The sequence below is a fragment of the Elgaria multicarinata genome, chromosome 3 (assembly GCF_023053635.1).
Source record: "Elgaria multicarinata webbii isolate HBS135686 ecotype San Diego chromosome 3, rElgMul1.1.pri, whole genome shotgun sequence".
Taxonomy (NCBI): domain Eukaryota; kingdom Metazoa; phylum Chordata; class Lepidosauria; order Squamata; family Anguidae; genus Elgaria; species Elgaria multicarinata.
In genome coordinates this window covers 153086149-153107318 of record NC_086173.1, presented here as the reverse complement: position 1 = coordinate 153107318, position 21170 = coordinate 153086149, and the positions used below count along the sequence as shown (strand labels likewise).

At 43.4% G+C, this 21170-nt stretch overlaps 1 protein-coding gene across 2 annotated transcripts in view; it reads left to right on the top strand.

The window, feature by feature from the left end:
• Nucleotides 1-21170, top strand: part of LOC134396053 (zinc finger protein RFP-like) — a 28042-nt gene extending 6872 nt beyond the window's left edge. For both annotated transcript variants that reach the window (XM_063122400.1, XM_063122398.1), the window contains 4 exons: nt 1804-1826; nt 2350-2465; nt 9002-9034; nt 20325-21170. In XM_063122400.1, the coding sequence (XP_062978470.1) occupies nt 1804-1826; nt 2350-2465; nt 9002-9034; nt 20325-20842 (690 nt within the window). In that variant the 3' untranslated portion in view covers nt 20843-21170. The remainder of the gene's footprint in view (nt 1-1803; nt 1827-2349; nt 2466-9001; nt 9035-20324) is intronic.

The window sequence follows — 21170 nt, the reverse complement described above, 5'->3', positions numbered from 1 at the left end:
TTGTCAAGAACAAGTCCTGTCAGACAAATTTGATCTCATTTTTTGATAAGGTAACCTCCCTTGTGGACTGTGGGAATGCTGTGGACGTCATATATCTTGACTTCAGCAAAGCTTTTGACAAAGTACCACATGACATTCTGATTAACAAACTAGCTAAAAGTGGGCTAGATGGAACAACTATTAGGTGGATCCACAGTTGGCTACAGAATCGGACTCAAAGAGTACTTATCAATGGAACCGTCTCAAACTGGGGAGAGGCAACGAGTGGGGTGCCGCAGGGCTCAGTCCTGGGCCCAGTGCTCTTCAACATTTTTATTAATGATTTGGACGAGGAGGTGCAGGGAACGCTGATCAAATTTGCAGATGACACAAAATTGGGTGGGATAGCTAATACCCTGGAAGACAGAAACAAACTTCAAAGTGATCTTGATAGGCTGGAGTGCTGGGCTGAAAACAACAGAATGAAATTTAATAGGGATAAATGCCAAGTTCTACATTTAGGGAATAGAAACCAAATTTACAGTTACAAGATGGGGGACACTTGGCTCAGCAATACTACAAATGAGAAAGATCTTGGAATTGTTGTAGATCACAAGCTGAATATGAGCCAACAGTGCAATATGGCTGCAAGAAAGGCCAATGCTATTTTGGGCTGCATTAATAGAAGTATAGCTTCCAAATCACGGGAGGTACTGGTTCCTCTCTATTCGGCCCTGGTTAGGCCTCATCTAGAATATTGTGTCCAGTTCTGGGCTCCACAATTCAAGAAGGACGCAGACAAGCTGAAGCGTGTTTAGAGGAGGGCAACCAGGATGATCAGCGGTCTGGAAACAAAGCCCTATGAAGAGAGACTGAAAGAACTGGGCATGTTTAGCCTGGAGAAGAGAAGATTGAGGGGAGACATGATAGCACTCTTCAAATACTTAAAAGGTTGTCACACAGAGGAGGGCCAGGATCTCTTCTCGATCCTCCCAGAGTGCAGGACACGGAATAACGGGCTCAAGTTAAAGGAAGCCAGATTCCGGCTGGACATCAGGAAAAACCTCCTAACTGTTAGAGCAGTGCGACGGTGGAATCAGTTCCCTAGGGAGGTTGTGGGCTCTCCCACACTAGAGGCCTTCAAGAGGCAGCTGGACAAGCATCTGTCAGGGATGCTTTAGGGTGGATTCCTGCATTGAGCAGGTGGTTGGACTCGATGGCCTTGTAGGCCCCTTCCAACTCTGCTATTCTATGATTCTATGATTCTATGATATTCTTGTGGGTTTGTGGAAATTCCCATTATTTGAAGAAGCCAGGGCTTGAAGCACTGTCACTGCTGGCATTCCTCTTTTTTGTCAATGGAAATGTCCCCATCTTGGAGTACTTTCTTGTCCTAAAAGAGAGACTCTAAACTGTCAGTGACTCTGCACAGGGAAATAGGCCAACATGGTTGGCTGTGACCCAAAAGTGGGTCACAAGATCAGTCCAGATGGGTCACTGCAAAGGTGTTGCCACCCTGCTGGGCAATTTTGAAAGTGGGGCCCATGTTGCAGGTTGGGGTCCATCATGGTTCTTGGATCTGGACCTGTGGAAGACCACTGCCTTAAAATGCAGATCAGTGTCTGTCTCTTGTGAAAGCCTGAGAGTTTGACCAAGGCCTCTTGAACCCCCATTGTAGGATGTTTTATCTATTCCTCATAGTCCTTGAGTGGGGGGGGGTGCTATGTGGAAGCATCAGCACTTGAGCATGAGAAGGACGAGGGTACCATAAATGGGTGACTGGCAGGCACTGAGTTCCCTCTTCTCCCTCTCCTTTCTTTGCAGGACGTGAGAAACACCTTGCAGAGGTAAGTGGATCCCACTCATTTCCATGATGGTGGGAAGGGTCTGGATCGCATGGGAAGCACATGGCTCCCACCATGCTCCTGGGCAGAGGACATTGGTCTCCAACATCTCATGGACTCCAACATCTCAGTGATTAAAACAGGGACCAGCACTCCTTTTCTTCCTTCCCTCCATCACACATGGTTGGAGGCTCCTCTCTGCCCACAAAACATCTCACCCCAAAACACACATACAAAAACTCCACAGACCAAACCTTCTCCCAAAACAACAACACAGGCAACCCCCCAGCACAGGCAAAACACAGACCACAAACCCTAACTAGACACAAACACAAGCATCCCATCCGCCCCGCTCACCCTCCCTCCCCCAGCCATGCTCACTGGTGTGGCTCCCAAAGGGTTCTGTATGGGCCAGTGTGGCTGATGCTCCCTCCCCCAACAAACGTTGCCCATTCTCTGTTCTGAGCTTTCTGCAATTTCCGTTTGGAATGAATGGATGTGGGTTACCTTTTTTCCTTGCCACCAGGAGTGAGAAGGAGGCATTTGAGAATCCAGCAGCTTTCCCTCCAGAGCTGAAGCAGAAGATCTGGGACTTCCATGAAATAAATCCCTTTCTGGAGAGAGTCATGAAGCAATTCCAAGGTAAGGAAGCAGGGCTGCAGGGATGCAGTGCTGGGCGTTAATTTATTTTATTTTGTTGGTGCTACAAACGGTGGTAGTAAACATCAGGCTTCCATTTGGGCAGCCTGGCCACCATTTCCTTTTCCTCCAGGGATACCCAGAGTGCATTTTGTTGCCCATCCGCTCAGACTGGAGAAGGTTTCTTGAAGGTTCTCCAATTCTGCTTTGGGTTTTCACCATTCAGAATAATTTAGTGTATCAACCTCTCTGTTTACTCTTGACTCCATATCCCTCACTCATCATCATCATCATCAGTTTATTGTGCTAGCCGAAGGCCATGACAAATACATCCACAGAAAAGCATACAACTAAAAAAGTACACAACAGTTTAAAATAGCCAAGAGAACCATACAGACAAGCTTGAATTTACTGTGACTAAAGCTCTCATTTCGCTCAGCACTTTGAGTCTCCGTGGCAGTTTATAGCAATTTTATCTAGTTCTCTCTTCCTAATCGTTTTCGCTGCCAGTGCAAACAGGGCCTCATTATGAGTGACATAACTGTTGGTATCGCTAAGGAGGAAGAACTGTTTCTGCTTGGGCATTCATGCCTCCATATTATTATTATTATTATTATTATTATTATTATTATTTATTTATTTATATAGCACCATCAATGTACATGGTGCTGTACAGAGTAAAACAATAAAATAGCAAAACCCTGCCGCATAGGCTTACATTCTAATAAAATCATAATAAAACAATAGGAAGGGGAAGAGAATGCACCAAACAGGCACAGGGTAGAGTAAAACTAACAGTATAAAAGTCAGAACAAAATCAAGTTTTAAAAGCTTTAGAAAAAAGAAAAGTTTTTAGCTGAGCTTTAAAAGCTGCGATTGAACTTGTAGTTCTCAAATGTTCTGGAAGAGCGTTCCAGGCGTAAGGGGCAGCAGAAGAAAATGGACGAAGCTGAGCAAGGGAAGTAGAGGCCCTTGGGCAGGCGAGAAACATGGCATCAGAGGAGCAAAGAGCACGAGCGGGGCAATAGTGTGAGATGAGAGAGGAGAGATAGGAAGGAGCTAGACCGTGAAAAGCTTTGAAGGTTAACAGGAGAAGTTTATATTGGATTCTGAAGTGAATTGGAAGCCAATGAAGAGATTTCAGAAGCGGAGTAACATGGTCAGAGCGGCGAGCCAAGAAGATGATCTTTGCGGCAGAGTGGTGAACAGAAACCAAAGGACTGATGTGAGAAGAAGGAAGGCCAGAGAGAAGAAGGTTGCAGTAGTCCAACCTTGAAATAACCAGCACATGAACAAGCGTCTTGGCAGAAGAGACCGACAAAAATGATCGAATCCTGGCAATATTATACAGGAAAAAACGACAAGATTTAGCTACTGCCTCAATATGAGGAATAAAGGAGAGCGAGGAGTCAAATATAAAGCCAAGGCTACGAGCTTCCTTGACCGGAGTGAGCGTAACATCATTGACAGTAAGAGAGAATGAGATGAGGAGAAGGTTTAGGAGGAAAAACAAGCAATTCAGTCTTTGCCATATTAAGTTTCAAACGACGATGAAGCAGCCAAGCTGAGATATCTGAAAGACATGCCGAGATACGATCGTGAACATCAGGAGAAAGTTCCGGAGATGACAGATATAGTTGTGTATCATCGGCGTACAGATGATATTGGAGGCCATGAGATTGAATAAGCTTGTCCAAGGGCAACATGTATAAGGATACAACAACGGGCCAAGCACCGAGCCTTGCGGAACCCCTACTGAAAGGGGAAAGGAGGAAGACGAGCTGCCATTAGCCAACACGCTGGAAGAGCGACCCGCTAGATAGGAGGCAAACCAGTTATAGACAGAGCCACAAAATCCAAGGTCATGAAGGGAATCTAAGAGAAGATCTTAATCAACCGTGTCAAAGGCTGCAGTTAGATCAAGGAGAATAAGAACAGAATAATGGCCTTTAGACTTGGCAGTAAGGAGATCATTGGTGATCTTAGTAAGGGCTGTTTCGGTGGAATGCAAAGGACGGAATTCAGATTGAAAAGGATCCAGAGCAGAGTTACTAGAAAGAAAGTCAAGACAACGAGAGTAGACCGCACGCTCCAGGATCTTTGAAACAAACGGCAACAAAGAGACAGGTTGGTAGTTAGACAGAGATAGCCTATCAAGAGTAGGTTTCTTGAGAATAGGAGAGACTGTAGCATGTTTAAAAGCAGAAGGAAATGAACCAGAGGACAGAGAAAGATTAATAATATGAAGCAAGGAAGGGAGGATAGCAGGAATAAGATTAATAAAGACGCGAGAAGGAGTCAGAAGCAGTTTCAGGAGTCTCTCTCTTGGGTCCCTATACAAAGGGCAAGTTAACATATAGTGTGTTATGTCTTCCACTTGTTGTTGACCACAGATACATAATCTCGATTCAAATGGTACCTTGTGGTAGCGTCCATCCAGCACTGCAGTTGGCATCACTTGAAGCCTCAATTCAATGAAAGCATTTCTCAGGGGCAGTGGCCTCAATTTGGACAGATAACATGCTCTATAGTGTTCTGTCTTTAGAAGAGGGAACCACCAAGAGAATGCAGGTCCCTCCTGGAATCTACCCCAAAACACCAATCCCTTAGTTGCTTCTTATCCATGCTTAGAGCAAACTTCAATTCAGGGAGATGATAACTATACAAGAGCTTTTGGACTATTACTGTCCAATGACAATTGTTATCCATTTCTAGAAAACACTTGGTAGGAAGACGCTCATTTTGCAAGATGGCGATTCGTTTAAAATATTTTAGCTGCGCACTCTCAATTCTTGCCCTAACTGAAGGACTACCAGCTTCTGTGCGCAAAAAAGCTGCAGGGGTACCAGATGGACGAGAGAAAAGTTTTCGAAGGAAGTTGTTCTGCACAATCTCCAAGGCTTCGGTCGTGGTGTTGTCAGACCCCCCAGATTTCAGACCCATAGAGCAGCTGCGTTATTACTTTGGTGTTAAAGATTTTTAGGGCAGGTTCGATCAACTGTCCCCCTTTATTATAATAAAACTTCATTAGAGCCCCTATAGTTTTTTGTGCTTTCAATTTCGCTGCCTCCCTGTGCCCTTTCCAGGAGAGGGACTCACTAAAGAGAATACCCAGATATCTAAATGAGCGGACCTGGTCAATGACCTGTTGGTCCAAAGTCCATTTGTGTGTAGGTCTGCGGCTGCCGAAGACCATTATCTTTGTCTTAGTATAGTTTATTGCCAGGTTTTCAGATTTGCAATAAGAGCTGAGAGTACCTAAAAGCTTTTTCAGGCCCAAACGCGCGAGAGAGATTAGTGCTATGTCGTCTGCGTACATTAAAGTAAAGATCCTTCTGTTCATGATTACTGGGGAAGGGGAGTTTACTTGGGCTAACTGTGACACTAGGTTGTTAACATAGATGTTAAAGAGGGAAGGGGCCAGGAGACATCCTTGTTTAACTCCCCGGGTTGTTTTAAAGGATTCTGTTAGAAAGCCATTTAGGCCAACTCTAACCCTCATTTCAGTGTTACTATATAGCTCTTTTATCAGCATCAATAGTCTACGGTCAATATTGGTGCTTTGTAGTTTTTCCCATAATCTACTTCTATTTATTGAATCAAAGGCGGCTGAAAAATCAATAAAGGCGACATATAGATGACTCTTGATATTCTTGGTATATTTCCTGATGATGTAATTCAGAGTAAAACATTGATCGATGGTGCTATATCCGCTTCTGAAACCAGCTTGTTCTTCATGTATAAATTGGTTTGTTTCTAGCCAATCAAGTAATTTTTGAAGTAAGTGTCTTGCATATAACTTTGAGGAGACGTCCAGCAAACTGATCGGCCGATAGTTTTTTGGATCATTCCTGTCTCCTTTCTTATAAATTGGGGAGATGATTCTCACTTTCCATCCGGGGGGCATTTGTCCGGTGTTATTAATCCTGATAAACAGAGCAGCAAGGATTGGTATCCACCATTCTGAGTGTTCTTTATAAAGCTCCGGAGGTGAGAGATCTTCCCCAGGAGCCTTCTTAAGTTGCAAACGTGAGACAAGAGTCTTTATTTCCCTGCTAGTGACCGGTTGCCATTCAGTTGGGTTAGATAGTTCTTGATGTGCCCCTGGCTCACCCAGTTGCCAGGGTTGGGCATCAAATATATTAGAAAAATACTTGACCCAAGTTGGTGCAGAGATAGATACGTCCAGTGTTGACCTTATCTCATTTGAGCCCCGAGAAACTAGGTCCCAAAATTTGCCTTCATTCCGCTCTGAAATTGCCTGTTCTAGTTTCTGCCATTGAGTTTTAGTGTATTTTTCTTTCTTGTTTTTAAGCAGTTTTTTATAATCCGACCTACATTTTATAAGGCTTCCTAAGGCTTCTTCAGGTGGTTTGTTGCGGAATTCCCTTATTTCCCTAGACAGGTTTTTCTTAGCCGCCTTACATTGGGCGTCAAACCAGCCAGTGTAGGCTGCTGGTTGGCTTTTATTTGCCGGTGCTACCAGAAAAGCCCTAATATCCCTCACTCATGAATCTAAACTGCAGGAAAGAGATAAGGAATGAGTTCCCTTTGGGGGCCCTACTGCTTCTCTCGATTGGGAATTTTGTCCACTGATTCCTCTCCTTCCATGCTGCTTACCCCTGACACCATCTTCTTCATTCACGGATTCAATAGCCATGGTCTCCCTTCACTCTTCAGGGTCCCCATCACTGATCTCCACTGTGAGAACTGTCCGTTTCGTCCTCCCTTTCCTTTTTTAAAATCAAGGCTGCAGAGCTATTTTGGGGTGGGGCCCAGATTGCCCTCCACCTCACACACTACGGGGCAGCTGATGGGACCCCATTCCTTTCCCCCCACTGATGCTGGAAGGAGGTCTGCAACGGTGCCTCCTCCCCTGACAGAGAAAGAGGTCCAGCCCCCTCCGAATCCATCCCTATGATCTGATGTGATGCTGCCTGGGTGCTGGGAATCCCCTGCACAGGGAAGGTCAGTCCTGCCACTCATTCCCATTGTCCCCATTATCTCTGCTCTCATCCATGCTCCTGTCTCTGTTCTGAGATTGGAGATAGCCATGGGGATGAGAAGGGGTGCACATTGGGACTGCTCCATGTGTGAGAAATAATAATAATAATAATAATAATAATAATAATAATAATAATAATAATAATAATAATTTTATTTGTTACCCGCCTCTCCCTTTGGATCGAGGCGGGGTACGACACAAATGCAAACACCATAAAATACATGTAATTAAAACATTCTAAACTAATACATCATTAAAAGCAGCACATTATTAAAAGGCATCTTAAAATTCAACTGCGTAGGCCTGCCGGAAGAGATCCGTCTTTATAGCTTTCTTAAAATCCGGAAGACTGAAGTTGACGAATCTCTCCTGGCAGGTCATTCCATTAGCTGCGAGCGGCAGAGGAAAAGGTCCTCTGGGTACTAGTGGTCAGCCTTGTTTTTGTTGTCTGGAGAAAATTCTTCCCAGAGGACCTGAGTGTGCGGGGCGGATTGTATGGGAGGAGGCGATCCCGCAGGTAGCCTGGACCCAAACCATGTAGGGCTTTAAAGGTGATAACCAACACTTTATACTTCGCCCGGAAACTAATTGGCAGCCAGTGAAGAGATTTTAAAACTGGTGTAATGTGGTCACTCAATCCAGCCCAGGTAAGTGCCCTTGCTCAGGCTGCCGCACATGCCCACTACTATCCCTGATCAGAGACAGCTGTGGGGGGGGGGGCTCCAAGGGGATTCCTCCAGAGGGGGGGCTTGGAGACTCAGCTCATTCCCCTGGAGGAAGACCAAGAGGCTGTGCAGGCCGGACTGTGGTGCCCCATAGGTTGGATTAGAACTAGACCCCTGGTTTAAATGGCTACGAATTCATGAGTATTGAATGACAACGAAGCAAACACAGGAACAGTGGAAGGAATTTTAAAAAAATCTTTTTGGAGCTTCAGGTATATAAGATTTACAAGGCTGAATTGTAGCCCATGTGGGCTGTTCTCGCCATAGGAAGGGGAATGAAATACAACCTCTATCCTAGTTCTGCCTTCTGCTTCTGATTTCTTATGTTCTACAGAGGATTTTCTTAAGTTTTGTTTTTATTATTATTTCGGTTGCAGTCCTAGATGTGCTTCGTTGAGGTTAAGCTGCACTGAACATGATGGGACTTACTGGGCCAGTTTGCATGACTCCAGGGTGGCTACTAAGCCCCGGTGGCTTGGGCTTGTTGAGTGCTGGCCTGGTTTGCATAGTTGTTCTGGCTGGGCAAAGGCTTCTCGTGTCGTCTGAATCTAGGGAGGGTGGCTTGTTGGGGTGGTTAAGAAGCCACTCCGGACCCATGGCCTGTGGTGCGGTTGTGGGTTGACTTGGTAACCTTCCCCACGAGCCTCCCCCACTGGCTTCAGATGGAACGAAACACTGAGAAACACGCATAGAATTGTACTGTTACTTGGAATCAGTTTAAAGTCATGAAGAGGATCTCCCTTTTACCGGATTGGTTTCTACTTGATTCATAATGGGCCTCTTAAAGTTTCTATCATTTCCTTCCCCAGATGTGCTGCTAACTGGACTACCTCTGATGAAAGGTACATTTCCGGTTTATTTATTTATTACATTTCTGTACCATCCAATAGCAGAAGCTCCATGGCGGTTCACAAAACCAATGTGAACCAAATGCGCTGGAGAGATCTGGACTGGTCAGATATTTCACTGGCTTCATTTCACTGTGCTTAAACCGTTCTGTCCTGCGTCCTTCGGAACGATAAACAGGTTAATTATGAGTAATCAGCAACTCTGTAGTGATGTTGGGTTCTCCATATCAACAAAGCAGGCACAGACAGGGGGGTGGAGCTATGGGCTCCTCCCCTCCATACTTCCCCCTTGCATTCAAGCGCACTTTTGCAAGACGTGTCCATGTATAGAGGTGACTGTGCCTAGGGAGGGCTCCATGCAATCAGGACATGTGAGAAAGCAAAGCTCCCAGTCATGTGGAGCTCTGGCCATCCATGCACACTTGAGCAGGCAGAGGTATCTCACTGAGGACCATTCAAAGAGACAGGATGGTCTGACCAGCATTGGGCCTGGTCACTGGTATTTTAAAATGTTAGAATTTATTGCTAAGGGGGGGCGGAGCTGGCCGCCTGAGCAATGGCGGGTTTCTTCTGAGGCTCTAAGCGGCGTTTACCGGAAAAAGCAATTATCTCTCTTCTAATGGGCATAAATCTTTGAGCAAACGACAGAAAATGATTATAAAAGTCACAGGAGCTGGAAAAGCAGAGAGATTTGAAGAAGGGAGGTGAGATGATTGATATTTAATACAATGTCTGTGTAAACGGCAACACTATCGAAACCGAAAGTAACACTGACGCAGTTTAAAAAGAAGGAATTTATGCTTGCTGGACATTGATTTGTGTTATAACCTTTCATTCTTATCTCACATGGGAAAGATTGAAATGCTGGCTTTGTAAGGTGGAAGTTGTTGATTGGATTTATTGGCGTGGTGAGAAGGGGGGGAGAGAAGGTGGAAGAAGCTGCATTCGGCATTCGGTGAGGGAGATGTGGGAAGCTGAGAGGCTGCGAATGATTAAACTGATCCCCTCTAGTGAATGCTGTTGTGAACTGGATATTCCCCCCCCCCCTCATGAAGAAGGAAAAAGTGTTTGATATATAACAGAGAAGCCAGCATAAGTTGCTAAGGAAGTGAGTTACACTCTAAGATTTATGCCCTACCCAGAAGAGTCCCATGCCTAACGTTAAAAGAAAGATCAAAAGTTGGGCAAAGCTCAATATACAAAAAAAGAAAAAGAAAAAGAAAAAAAGAAAAAAAAAAGAAGAAAAAAAAAATAAGAAACCTTCAAATCATAAAAAAAGGAACTTTCAAATCATAATTTTGCATACCTCTCCCTCCTGGAAAGGACAGCCCCTGTAGTTGAGCAAGAGGAGGAAGATAAAGACCCAGTCCCTTTGGATACAATACCAAATAAAGAAAAAAATATGACTGAAGGAGGAGAAAGTGGTAGTAACCCTCCCTCGTTGATGGAGATCAGGCCCATTATAGCTGAAAATAACATTGTTATATTTTTAAAAAATGGATCAGCATATGAGTGAATTTAGACATCAATTGTGTATTTATTGGATAAAAAGGCGGAAAATTCGGATAAGATCAAAAAGATAGAGGCTAAAGCGGATTTGGACCAGAAGAAATAAGAGGCTTTTGAGAAATCAACTAATATACAATTTTAAGAATGGGTACTGTGATCGATTGCCTTGGAAGATTAATCTAGTAGATCTACTTTTTGAATAAAGCAGCTAAAGGAGTCGCAGGGAGAAGATCTTAGAGAAATCATCGTGAACTGGTTCAAGGAGCTGATGCCTGATATATCAATAGACGGATTGGATCCGGATCGAGTCCATCGTGTGGGGGGGCAAAACCACAAAGGGGCAAGAGACATTTTGGTGAAATTTGGTAATTATTATAAAAAAGAGCAAATTATTAAAGAATTGAGATTTAAGAATCAGATATAATATAAAGGCAAACCAGTGCAAATTTACAATGATCTTTCTCAACGTACATTAAATTGGAGACGTAGTCTTAAACCAATAACGGAAACATTAATGAAGAATAAAATTCCTTATGCATGGGGTTACCCGGTTTTTTTAAGATTTACATATGGGAGGAGGGAACATAGAGTAACCTCATTGGATCAAGATAAAGATTTGCTGAAGAGGCTGGGTCTGGATGGGGAAGCAGATGGGGCTGGAGTGGGTGGGGGAGGGAATGAGGCTGGGACATCTGGAGAGTAAGAGAATTGTTAATTATGTTTGGAGATAATTGCAAATAAAAATGCTAATATAGAAACCTGCCGGCCAGGCACAGCACTGCCTCCCCCCTCCCCCTTTAAAGTAGATGGCTGGAGTACTAGACTCACGGGGATATGGGGGGGGACTAGAGTGGGGGGGTGGGGAGGGGGGGAAGGTAGGGGAGGAGGGATTGGGGTAGGAGGGTGGGGGTTTTATGTATGGAGTTTGTGTTTTTATGTAAGCAAGTTTGAACTGCTGAGCACAAGGGATCGGAAGAGATTTCAAAAGGGTGATTATGGATAAAAAGATAAAGGTATCAACACTCAATGTTAAAGGTTTAGGGGCAGTCGTGAAAAGGAAGAGAATAGAACAAATGCTTAATAAAGAGGGATCAGATATTATAATGATCCAAGAGACACACCAAGGCTCCGAGAATTCGAATATGATAAAATTAAAGTGGCTAGCCTATTATGAAAAGTCATTAGGGACATCAAAAAAAAATGGAGTGGCCACTTTGATTTCAAAAAAAAGTGGGTTTACATTAGAAGAGGTAAAAAAGGATGATAAGGGTAGATATCTTATGTTAAAAGGTAAAATTGAGGGAAAGGTCTATACTTTGATTAATGTTTATGCCCCAAATGAGAGGCATAGAGAGTTTTTTATAAAGTTGTTTAAAGAAATAGAAGAATTTAAGGAGGGGTATGCTATATTAGCTGGGGATTTTAATATGGTTATGGATAATAAAAGAGACAGGTCAAATCCCACTAATGCTGAAAAGAGGAACAATATGACTATATTGAATAAATTAGTAAAAGAAAATGATTATTTAGATTCGTGGCGCTTACTTAACGGGAATAGGCCTGGATTCTCATATTTTTCCCCAGTTCATCATACATACTCCAGGATAGATCATATATTTGTTTCAAAAGACTTGGCAACGAGGATTTGTAAAATGGAAATGGGGGTAATAAAAGTAACTGATCATGCCTTGTTAAGTTTAGAATTTACAGTTAAGAAAGATTATAAAGAGGCATATAGATGGAAGTTGAACACAAAGATATTGAAATACAATAAAATAGTAGATAAAATTCGGAAGGAACTGTCGGAGTCATGGGAAATTAATGAAAAAGGAGGAACAGCTGGGTCAGTCATTTGGGACACCATGAAGGCTGTAGCAAGAGGAATCTGTATTAGAGAAACATGTAGTTTAAAAAGACAACAACGTGCAGAACAGGAAAAGTTAGAGATAGAAATTAAAAACTTGGAGGAAAGATATTGGCGAAGTAAAGATAAATATAAATTAGTGGAAATACAAGCTAAGAAGAAACAATTAGAAAATTTAAATATAGAAGAGATTCAAAAGAATTTAATGTATATGAAAAGGGAATATTTTGAAAACAGTGATAAGAACTCGAGGTTGCTTGCCAAGCTCACACAAAAAGAAAAAGGGAGGAATGGGATAGAAACGTTGAAAGATAGCCGAGGGAATTATTGTCATGCAATGAAAGCTAAAATAAAAATTTTTCAGGAATTTTATCAGGAATTGTACAAGGGTAAAGAAATTCAACAAGAAAAGGTGGAGGAGTATATTGGAAGGTTTATAAAGAAGGAAATAAAATCAGAATATAAGGAGTTAATGGAGTCAGTAATAACTCAAAGAGAAGTTGAAGAGGTTATTGATAAGTTAAAAGTGGGTAAATCACCAGGAGCAGATGGTTTGGGTCCAGAATATTATAAGGTCTTCAAAGATTGTTTAGTTCCAAAATTAATGGAACTTTATAATAGGATATTATCAGGAGAGAAGATACCCGAATCATGGGAACATTCAGTGATAATTCTGATCCCAAAACCAGATAAAGATTTGACTAATCCCGATTCTTATAGACCTATTTCTTTAATAAATCAGGATGCTAAAATTTTTACATCTATTATGGCCAAACGACTAAATAAATTTTTGGCAGAATATATAGGAGCAGATCAATGTGGGTTTGTGGTAGGAAGACATATGCATAATTTAGTGGGTAGAGTTTTAAATGTAATAAATGTAATAAAAAAAGCAAATATTAAGGCAGGTATTATGGCATTAGATATTTTTAAAGCTTTTGATTGTGTGAGCTGGCAGGCACTAAAGAGTATTATAGATAAATTGGGATTTGGAAATAAATTTAAAAATGTAATAGAACAGCTATATTCCCAAAATACGGCGGTAGTGGTGGTAAATGACGGACTTACTGAAAAGATACGACTAGCCAGAGGAACAAGACAAGGATGTCCGCTCTCGCCGGTCCTTTTTGTAATGGTTATGGAAGTTTTGGCGAAGGCACTAAGGGAGGATAAAGAATTAGAAGGAATTGGAGAGGTAAGGGAAATAAAGCTAAACATGTTTGCGGATGATACTTTATTGACCATTAAGAATCCATTAAGAAAATTAGAAAGAATTAAATATCAGTTGAGGGAATTTGAGGAAATTACAGGGTTAAAAATAAATTGGTCTAAATCAGAGATGATGTTGTTTAACTATACTAAGAAGGAAGAAAAGGATTGGGAATTTAAGGGAATGGAATTGAAAGTTAAGAACGAGATTAAATATTTGGGAATTAAAATTACAAAAAATCTAGAGAATTTAGAAAGGGAAAATTTAACGAGGTTAAAGAAGGAGGTACTAGAGAAATTGGAAAAATATAAAAGATTAAATTTATCTTGGTTTGGGAGAATAGCTTTGATAAAAATGAAGATATTAGCTAAAATTAACTTTGTATTTAGGATGTTACCTATAAAAATATCAGAAACCGAGATAAAAAGTTGGCAAAATATTATTAATAAATATTGTAATGGAGAAAAGAGAGCAAGAGTGAATAAAAATAATTGGTACCTAAGCCAAAAAAAGGGGGGAATGGGTCTCCCAAACATAAAATTATACTACGTAGCAAATAGATTAAGACATGTTGTAGAAGCAATTATGGGAGTAGGAGATTTATATTGGATGGAAGAAAAAATCATAAGTAAGGTAGAGATGAATCTGGAGAATGTTTTTTTTAAAGATGGAGGAAGAAAGTGGGTTGGAAGTATAGATAATCCACTCCTGAGGACTCAATGGGAAATTTGGAGTAAATTTAAAGGGAAGCTGCTTCCGAGCAACTCTCCCTTAGCACCGATAATAATGTTAAAGAATTTCCCAGAGGATCTAAAGGGTAGATTATGTAAAATATTAAAAGAGAAAAATAAAATAAAATTAAAGGATTGGGTAAGAGATATTAAAACAAGAGAAGATATGGAAAATTTGTTAAAGGAGAAGAAGCTATCTTGGCTAGAATATGGTCAATTAGAACAATGGAATAAAAAGTGGATTAAAGATAATAGAATGTGCAGAAAGATGACGAGGTTTGAAGAATTAGTAGTAAGTAAGGAGAAAGGAAAAGGAAGTAGTATAGTTTCAAAAGGATTAATGAGTGAAATATATAAAATATTGTTAGAGAAGGAGTTTAGAGAGAATACAGAGAAAATGATTTGGGAATCAGATTTGAAGATACAAATAGGGCGACAGAGCTGGGAGGGACTATGGAAACAAAGAGTGTTGAGAAGTTTATCAGTAAGAATAAAGGAGAATTATTTTAAAATTTTATGGAGGTGGTACCTAACCCCGGTTAGATTGAATAAGATAAGTGATCAACATTCAGCAAATTGTTGGAGAGGATGTGGGGAAAAAGGAACGTATTTACATATGTGGTGGCAATGCAAATATGTACAAAGATTATGGAAGATGGTGTTTTCAGAAATTGAAGAAATAGTGGGAATGAAAATAGAACAAACACCAAAAATAGCATTGCTGTCACTATTTGAAGATATAAAGTGTGGAAAAGGAACTATAGAGCTGATATCGAGTTTGTTGGTTGCAGCACGATTGATGATAGCTAGGAACTGGAAGATCCAAGGGGAATATTCTATTGAGGAATGGTATAAAGTAGTATGGGACATAGCCATTAATGATAAACTGACATGCAATATTAAGTGGAGAAAAGGCGTAACTAAAATAAATGAGTTCGAAGGAATCTGGAAACAGTTCCTAGTGTTTGTGTTTACTAAGGGAAGTGGGAAACCACCAGCAGAAGAAATGATTAGATTTTGGACTCAAGAATGATCCCGAGGTGGGGGGTGCACATTTATGTTAAGAATGAAGATGTTGTAGTGTGATAAGGCATATGTAATAGTTTTTGATATTTGTACTCAACAATTATTCAATATGTATGCAGCAGATATTTGATGTATTTTTTTTTCTTATTGTGTTAGTTTCAGTTATATTTTGGAAATGTTTATCTATGTTTATATAGTGTTGAAAATGAATAAAATTTTTTTTTTTTTAAAAAAAGAATTTATTGCTAAACATACAGGCTGAACATAGGTAGAGGCACAACTTGGACGCTCCAGTGGACAGTTCTAAAGTTCACAGATCACTGGAGAGACTCCTCCAGACCCCTCCAGATTTTTACTTTTCATGTCAACATATCACTGCGGTTATTAATAAGTCAAAGGCTGTAGCAAATGATATGCTTATAAAAGAGGGATTCCAGGACGAACCTGTCTGACAGATGTTCAGCATTATACTATATAGCTTTATCCTTAATTAACCAAAGCAAAAAACGACAAAACATTTTAGAAGAGTTGAAAAACTGTGAAGGGGGTATTGGAGAAGAAAATACGCCGATGAAGTTATTGGCACGAGCCCACAGGTGCCCGTCACAGTTGACTTTCCCCTGAGGGAAGAGCCTCTGGCACCGTCAAAGTCATATCTCTGTGAAAGACTTCAACCTGCATCTGAACTGCAAATATGCACAGAATGGCTTGATGCTTTCAAGAAAAACATACAAATTTGAAATATCGGTGAGACAAGGAAACCCATTACTAGGGCTGGGTGTTTATTCATTACTTTGGTATTTGATTCCCTCAAAAATCCGCAGTGTCACTGCTGGGTGAGGAAAACAATCAATTCAGACGTCAGAAGGGCCTTCAGGTTATCTGGCCAGAAAAACCACAACGCCGGCGGCCATTCTGTTTGTCAAGCCGAGCCTGGGTCTTGCATTCCCGATCCGCCCAGAGCTCTGCCCGTCACTGACACACAAAGACACAACGTTGTGACCTTGGGGCAAAGGGAGAAGTCGCAGTAAATGGACACATTCAAAAAAGCACAGTTTCCGGGTGAAAAGCCCAATGCAGCTGTGAGTTGGCAGTTGTGTCACATAAACAGCACAGCACTACTGCGCAGTCACGATGGGGTGAATAGGATGTATAGATACCCCCTGGTCTCATCTCGGATGTATGCCTGATTTTGCAGGGTGCATTTCAGGGCAAACCCCCAAATGACACAAAGTAAATGTTTGGAGGGAGGGGGCTCTTTAGGAAGCTCATTCCACCACTGGGGTGCCACAGCAGAAAAGGCCCTTTTCATGGTAGCCACCTCCCTCATTTCTTTTGGCTGTAGCTCCCAGAGAAGGACCATTGAAGATGATCTCAGGGTCTGGGCAGGTCCATACAGGAGGAGATAGTCCTTCAGATAACCTGATCCCAAGCCTTTTAGAGCTTTGAAGGTCAATACCAGCACTTTGGCATGGACTGATATCCAGGGCAGCTGGAATGATCACGTTTGTAGACGAAGGTTGGAGTCAATCCAACCTTCCTGCAAGGTAGGCCACCGGACCAAACGTCCTGTCTTCCCCGGCCACCCCTCGCCCTAGCCCTCTTCCCAACCGGGACGAGCCAGAGATTCCTAGAATAAAAACACGCACACTCAGCTAAGGGCCAAAACAAATTGGATGCCATTCATCTAAAACTAACACGTAAGGTTTTGGCCGGAGGTAGTAGCAGCAAAGGCGGGAGGGGAAGAGAAGAGGAAGGGAAGGAGAGGGGATCAAAGGAAAGACGACAAAGGGGCAATTTTCAAGGAGCCAGGGCTCCATCTACAACCTTCAAACACACAACCCACCGCCAGCCATAAAAGCGGCTAGCCTTGTCTCAGGGAATCCAGACACTTAAAGAATAAACGAAAGACCCTAGCTTACTCCGAGCAGCCCGTCCATGCTTAACCTGGGTGTTCTTCCACCAAGCCAGAACAGAAGAGGATCATCCCAAACAGGATGCCCTTTTTATCTCCTTTTGGACTTTAGGGCCCCAGGACCTCCCTGGCTCCTAACAACCCTCCCCCCGTAGCGAGGGCTTCACCCTCCTTCTCCCAACTGAACCCAATGATCCTAACGACCAGGGAGATAACCTGCAGGTGGGAGGCCCAACCTGACCTTGGAGTCTCGGTGCCAAGCACTCCACACTCCCACCCACATTCCACATACCGTCATAGCTACATAACACATACCAGAACAGATACAGAAGAAAGAATAATACAATGAAAGAGCCAGTACAGCCAGCAATGCCCCATGTCCTTCACAACGTTGGCCAGCCCCTGTTAACAATCCCGCTGCCTTGTTTTGGACCAGTTGAATTTTCCACACCATTTTCAAAGGCAGCCCCACGTATAACACATTGCAGTAATCTAGACAACTGGTGGTCAGAGCATGGAGAACTGTAGCTAGGCTATCTCTGTGCAGATAAGGGCGTTGTTGGGTTATCAGCCTAAAATGATAAAAGGTGAGTTCAGCTGTGGCTCAAGTGACAGTTCTGGGTCTGAGAGCATCCCCAAACTACAAACCGATCACTTAGGGGGTGTGGGACCCCCTCCAGAACAAGTTGAACATCACTAAGCTGGGCAGATGAACCACCCAGTAACAGTATCTCCATCTTGTCTGGATTGAGTCTTTTTTGTTGGCCCTCATTAGGGATGGCGCAAACATCCGCTTGGGTCCCTGAGGGCAGCAGATGGACCCACGTCTAGCCCTCGCATCCCCAAACGGATGCACCCTGCGTGAGGACAGACCTGTGCCCCAGTGCTTGGGCATAAATTGACCTGGCCTTACTGCATCACGTCCTTTCCCTGCCTGCTGCTGCCATGAATGCAGTGGGGGAAATGCACAATTTCCCCAGCCTTGGGAAAATCCCATATTCCCCGCTCCCACACACATACTAAAGGGCTCCTTAAAGGCCCTATTAACGCTTGCATTGAAGGCCCCATTGGCGGGTCTTAACACATGATTCCCCAAGGCTTAACACATGATTTCCCCCTCCGCACTAATGGTGGATGCAATCAGTGTGGAGTGGGGAAAGGGTGGGTGGTCGCCCAGCAGTCCCAGGGCCTTGCAAGCCTCCCTCCCCTTGCCCAAATCTTGGGCGCAGGCCTCTGCCCCGTCAGGGGGAGCACCTGCAGGGTGGATGCTGACCCCTAGCCTTTCTCCAGGCCATTACTGGGCCCCGGCACTGATGCAGAACAGCCACTGCCTCTCCAGGATTTGATGAAAAACACAGGTGGAGTTGGGTGTTGTCCGCATATTGAGGACACCTCAGCCCACAATATATTTATTGATTGATTGATTTAAAACATTTATATCCCGCCCTATATCATTAAGATCTCAGAGCGGCGTACAGATAAAAACATACAGTATAAAACAATAAATATACACAGTTAAAAACAAATTAAACCATGATCCAAGTTAAAAGAATATATCATTAAAAAGCCATAAAAGCAGTTAAAAGAGTTAAAACAATGTGTAAGTGAGTTTAACCATCAAAGGCTTTGTTAAAACGCCATGTTTTTATTTGGCGTCGAAATGAAATCAATGTTGGCGCCAATGGGGCCTCCAAGGGGAGGGCATTCCACAGTCGGGGTGCCACCCCAGAGAAAGCCCTCTCCCGTGTCCCATCATAGCGTATATGTTGCATTGGTGGGATGCGGAGAAGGGCTCCTCCAAAAGATCAGAGGTCTCGGGCAGGCATATATAAGGAGAGGCGCTCTCTCAAATATCGAGGTCCCAAGCCGGTTAGAGCTTTAACCATCATTACCAACACCTTGAATTCCGACCGGAAGCGTAGAGGCAGCCAGGGCAGTTCCTTGAAGACCGGTGTTATGTGGTCTCTATAAGATGTACCCGTCATCCAATATATGTACCTCTAAGGTTTCATTTCGGAATCAGGTCTGTCTCCCCAATTCCCAAGAATTAGCGCAAGTGCAGTCATTATGCCATAAAAGTCTCATATTAGCATTGTATAAAATGAAATGGGCCACCCAAAACACTGGCAAGAGAAAGGGCTCCTTTGCATGTTTGTATCTTGCACCCAAGGTGGAGCCTCCAACTGCTGCAAAAGCGAACGAGATACTAGATTTTCATAGTTCTATTGACAACCCGTTTATCTGTTGCCAAGAGGGAGGGCAGCACCAGCTGGCTGCTCTCTGCTCAGAAGAACGGAGACTCCTCCTTCCCCCTGGAAGTCTCAGTTGGCCCATTCAGAGGCAGCATCAAGGGGTGGTGGTGAATTCTCTGCTCTCCAGCCTCCCTCCACCCCCCTTCACCCAGCACACACACACACACACACACACACACACACACACCTGGGGTGGGGGGTGGGGCGGGGCTCCCAGCACTGCCAATGAGAAGGCATCCTGGAGCTTTTCCGTCTGTTTCTTCTTAAGAGAAGAAGCTCAGGAGGGACAGGAGGGGAAGACAACATGACATTCCTGGAATGAGGCAGGGCCAGGCTGCAATAAAACCCTGATCTGGAAGCAGCAAAGAGCTGAGTGTTTTGAGAGTGGGTTTTTTTTTACTTGTAAAATGTGGGAGGAGCCCTTAGCTGGGAGGGGCAAATTGGGCATGGAATGGGAGGGGCTGTGGGGGCTTCCCAGGGAAATGGAGGGGAATACAGGGGAGGGGGAGTTTGGCCACTCAGGGTGGGCCGGAAGGACAGAGGGAGGGAAAGGGAGGAGAGGTCTGGGGAAAGTGGTTTGGGGGAGCTTTCATGTTGGTTCTGCTCTGAGCATTGGAGGTATTCATGGTCCTGTTATCATACTGAGTTGTTTTCACATTCCCTGATTTTATAGGAAATCGATGATCCCTGTGGGGTGTTAACACTTAAGACCTCCGCCATTGTCCTAGAGGATTCTGCTGACCTTCTCTTTTCCTCCTCTCTCTCCATCCCCAACAGCAAATGTCACTCTGGATCCAGACACAGCTCATCCCAGCCTCATCCTGTCTGAGGACCATAAAAGCGTGAGATGGAGAGACAAACAGCAAGATCTGCCCAACAATCCTGAGAGATTTGACCAACATGCTTTTGTCCTGGGACGTGAGGGATTCACGGCAGGCAGACATTTCTGGGAAGTCAGTGTGGGAAGTGAGGAAGACTGGGCTGTGGGGGTCACCAGAAAGTCTGTGAGGAGAAAAGGCTCAATTGGACTTGGTCCTGAGGAAGGGATCTGGGTTGTGAGGTATTGTGGAGGAGTATATAGGGCTTTCAACCCCCCTCATTACCCTCGTCTGTCCCTGAGTGAAGAGCTCAAGAGGATCCGAGTGGTTCTGAACTGTGCTGGGGGACGGGTGTCCTTTTATGATGCTGACAGGGGGACCCTCCTCTACACCTTCTCTGGAGCCTCCTTTGCAGGAGAGACAATTATGCCCTTCTTTTGTGTATGTAAAAAGAGCCACCTCAGCATCTCCCCTTAAGGCAGCTCAGAGCCTTCCTCACTCTCCCTCCTCTGCACACCAGACTGGTTGGTCTACTCTAAGCATCAAACCTCCCTTTGTCAAGGGCTCCTTTTCCCCTTCTGCAAAGACCCCCTGAGAGGCCTCCAGTCACAGACACCAGAACTACATGGACTAAAATGGTGCCTGATTTCCTCCCTCCCTTTTCCCAGACTTCTCTCATCTCTAACTTCTTAAAGAGACAGAAGCCCATGAATAATCCATTCCAACATTTTTTTTAACTGCATTGCTTCCATGGCCACAAAAATTCTCTCTCTCTCTCTCTCTTTGCACAAACACACACACACAC